General features: G+C 31.6%; 1 protein-coding gene and 1 long non-coding RNA gene across 3 annotated transcripts; one reads left to right on the top strand and one right to left on the bottom strand.

The window, feature by feature from the left end:
* Positions 1-123: 123 nt before the first annotated feature.
* On the top strand, positions 124-1,921 carry LOC109586805 (uncharacterized). Its single transcript, XM_020003021.1, has 4 exons — positions 124-827; positions 1,073-1,171; positions 1,221-1,503; positions 1,596-1,921. Exons 1-4 carry the CDS (start codon positions 162-164, stop codon positions 1,802-1,804), a joined length of 1,257 nt encoding a protein of 418 aa, XP_019858580.1. The 5' UTR covers positions 124-161; the 3' UTR covers positions 1,805-1,921.
* Positions 1,922-2,914: 993 nt separating this feature from the next.
* Positions 2,915-3,396, bottom strand: LOC109586806 (uncharacterized). Of its 2 annotated transcripts, none has more exons than XR_002187231.1 (3): positions 3,310-3,396; positions 3,055-3,152; positions 2,915-3,003 (listed from the first exon to the last, which is right to left on the bottom strand). It is a non-coding gene; the product is annotated as an uncharacterized LOC109586806 (long non-coding RNA). The 2 variants fall into 2 exon arrangements; XR_002187230.1 differs by having other exon boundaries at positions 3,055-3,156; positions 3,310-3,365.
* Positions 3,397-3,869: the final 473 nt, after the last annotated feature.

Below are 3,869 nucleotides of genomic sequence, written 5' to 3'. Positions count from 1 at the left end.
TCAAGGTATTATTGTGGTAAATGCATGTATTTACATGTACAAGGATAACATGATAATATGTGAGATGTAACATTATACTCTTGCATTTTCTATTAATTTTTGTCTCTCTTTGTTGTTATACTAGGAATTCACCTATAGATAATGGTGCTAACTCTATCTTAATGGATTCTTATCCTACACATGCAAGGAGTCATTCAAATTTATTCACAGCTAGAGACTCACCAATGGATAATTTAGGAATTCTATTAACAGCATTCAAAAAAAAAGTTACCAGAGAGCAAGCTGCTGCAATTTATAAATCTTCTGGGTTTAGCCTCAGTGTTTCAATGGCATGTATAAATGAGGGTCCAACATTGGAATCAATTTTATTAGTGTTGAATCAGAAGATGGAGCATGCAGAATCGGTCATTGTTACAGTGCACACAAATGACATGTGGCATGATATTCTGCGCCATTATAAGGCTGGTACTGTTGATTTTGGAAAGCAATTGTTCATTAAGTTAAGTAATACACTTGCTATTGATGCAGGAGGTGTACGTCGTCAAGTATATTCAACAGTATACAGTGAATTCCAGTGTAATAAGCATATAGAATTATTCACTGGACCTTTACACAGTCTTAGCCCTGCTTGTACTGCAGAAGCAAGGTCAAGTGGATTATTCAAAATTTTAGGTAGTATGGTTGGGCATAGTATATGGCAGGATGGCATTGGGTTCCCATTTTTTTCATTGACAAATTACACTTATATGATGGAAGGTGAGGAGAAAGCACTTCAAGTATGTTCAGATAATGATATTGGTGCTGGTGTTGCTGCAGTTATTTCAAAGGTAATGACTATAGCATCAAATTTTTATTCTAATTAATTATTATATGTAATTTTTACTATTAAAAAGCCTTTACAGCTATAAACTAAGGCCTCAGAAAGTTCTCACTGCTATGTGCATGTGCAGCATTTTAACTGACACTTTCTTTTGGTATTGTTATGCAATTACTACCCACAAATGGCATTATATTGTTCTATACCTAGATAGGATTTGTGTGATATTGTAATGATAACATTATGTACTATTAGTTGCGAGATATTAAGACTGAAGATGATGGAAAAGAGGTTATGAAAGATGAACTAATCCTTGATATTATTAGTCGTTGCAGAGTTACAATGATTCCCAATGTAAGTCACCATTAATGTTTAAAGAATTATTCATTAATTTGTTTTTTAGCCTTCTACAAAAAATATAATAGTTCAGAATATCATCACATATGAAGCATTGTTCAAGCATTCAAACTTACTTGATCAATTTGTTGAAGGATTGAAGGCCACTTCTCTCTATCCACTACTGAGAGCTTTTCCTGCCCTATTTCAACCTCTGTTTACTTTTACAGAGCTTACTTCTGAGGAAGTTCAAAAATCCCTCATTTTTCCGAACGAGGAGTCATTCATTGCACAAGAAAGTATTATTTTACGTTATCTAAAGAAATACATTGATGAATGTGATTCAGAAGGTATAATATGCATAGAATGTAGCATTAAATACAAGTTTTGCACAACTGCCACAGGTGTTTCACCAATTTTTATTCTCTCTATTGTATTGTAGGTTTGAAGGAATTTGCACTCAGTATTACAGGTAGGATTTCAGTCCTGCCAAAGTCAATTGAAATAAAATTTGAAGCAGATCGCATGGGGACAATAGCTACTCATAGCTGTTCAGGAGAAATAATTTTTCCACGCCAATTTGAAGGAGACTATGAAATGTTTTGTTTGGCTTTGAAATCAGTTTTAAGTCATGACTTTAACACGTATTAATTTGTTTACATTGTAACATGGTTTTTTCTGACTTAATAATTAATATTGTGGTGTGTTTGCTAGTTATTAGATTTGCTTACATAGTTAGATCAAGAGTATATAGATATTATAACTAATTTTTTGTGTGAATTAGACATATTTTTTATTATTGTCATATTAAATATCAAAATTAATTATGAGTAGCTAACGTGAGCCTGAGTGAGCTCAAATTGAGATAAAGAGGAATACATGTGGGTAGCCTAGCTATTTCTATGACCTGCATAGGGGCGAAGCTCCCAGTTTGTTCCAATAAATATTATACCCCCCAAACCACTTTTATAACTTTTCTGATGCACATACATGTACTTTATGTTGAACCAATTCCAATAAAAATTGGATTTTTTATAAATTTTGCTCATAAAATTAAGCAAAATGACTCTGTAACAATAGTACTGCATGGGTCACAGACCAAATTTGAAAAGGAGAGAATTTGGCATTTTTATAATTTATTGTGATACATTAAACATGCATGTACTTTCGTTGTGTAGAAAATTTGAACTGATTCCAATTAAAATTGGATTTTTACACAATGCTGCTAAATATCTGGTCAAAGACCATGTACTATTACATGTATACAATGTCAGGGTAAGTGAGTGCATTATATTTCATCAACAAGGAAATTCCTCCATTTTTTGATACATTCTCAATAATAGAAAATTAATACCTTGTAAACCCTACAAAGAAATACACAATCAAAAATTAATAATCCAATTGGGTTTTTGTCTCTTCCTTATAACCTATGTCCTCCCCATCTCTCCTAATCTCTTTATGTCATTTAGTAATATTCAACTGAACTATTTCTTATTAATTATATTATCTCCTTGTTCCATTGCATCAGGCAGTGGTAATAATTGTATATCAATATTAAGGACATCCAGTCATTAATATCTCTCTAGAGGAGAAAAAAAACAGAGAAAGTAGAAATCAAAAGATGAGGAGTACAGAGGGTGAAAATTTACAGTGAGCAAAAATTTTGCAAACTAGTTTAAAAATAAGGTTGAGCTATACAATTAAAAAAATTTTAATCCATTGTATACATGTATTCATGTGTGTAATGTGCATCACCTTAGACGTGGCATTCCTAGTGTGATGTTCATTTCTCCTCTACCGGCAAAATGAAATGTATTCAATATCATCTGAGTGGAAGGTTCACCAATAGACTATAAAAGAAAACATAATTATTATCTTATTGCGTATATTCCATTTTTTACTTGTGCTGCTAGTAGTCCAACAGGTTCTCCTGGTTCAGCTACTTCTCCTAAACACTTGAACTGTGACAAAGTCCTGAACTTTCAGGAGTCAATAAAGTCTACCTACAAGAAAACGGGACACAAATGTAAGCATGTACATGTACATGTATATGCATAACAAGTTTGATACATTAACAATCATAAAATTGTTATAATTGTCTTTAAAATGTTGGGCTGGTATTAATGTATTGCAAAAAAAGAGCTGAACCAAAATACCTGTCAGGTCTGAGGACTGATGTAGGACAGCATCATGCTTGTCATTTAACCTGTAAAATAATAATATTCTTATAATTAATGCTTAGTTTGCCACTCATTAATCTTTGAATGAGCATTGCTAAATTACATGTACTCATTTCACAATTACATTTACAGCATTTTAATTTCTTGATATTAAAAGAGAAAATTAAAATGATAAAAATCTGAAATATTGTGATAAATAAACATTTTACATGTACATGTACGTGTACTTGCTAGGGTTTATTTTACAATTAATTTCCATCCACAAATCACATTGAAAAATCTCAGTTTTTATTCATAATTTCTAATATACAAAAATCTTTTTAACAGGACAAAGAAAAATACTGTACAAGTGGTTTTTTGGAGGATTGCAAAATTTATGAATCCCTTTCAAATTCAGGAAAATAAAATCCGCAAAAATCAATTTAATATGGTATCCACATGGTACGGGGTAGAATTCGCGAAATTAAAATCTTTGAATTGGAATTTTAGTAGATTTCGTGAAATATAATTTCCTTGAAAAAAAACTTATATGGTAC

Source organism: Amphimedon queenslandica, unplaced genomic scaffold, assembly GCF_000090795.2.
Source record: "Amphimedon queenslandica unplaced genomic scaffold, v1.1 AMPQUscaffold_12778, whole genome shotgun sequence".
Taxonomy (NCBI): domain Eukaryota; kingdom Metazoa; phylum Porifera; class Demospongiae; order Haplosclerida; family Niphatidae; genus Amphimedon; species Amphimedon queenslandica.
The sequence above is the reverse complement of the archived record's forward strand: the minus strand, read 5'-3'. Positions and strand labels throughout refer to the sequence as shown.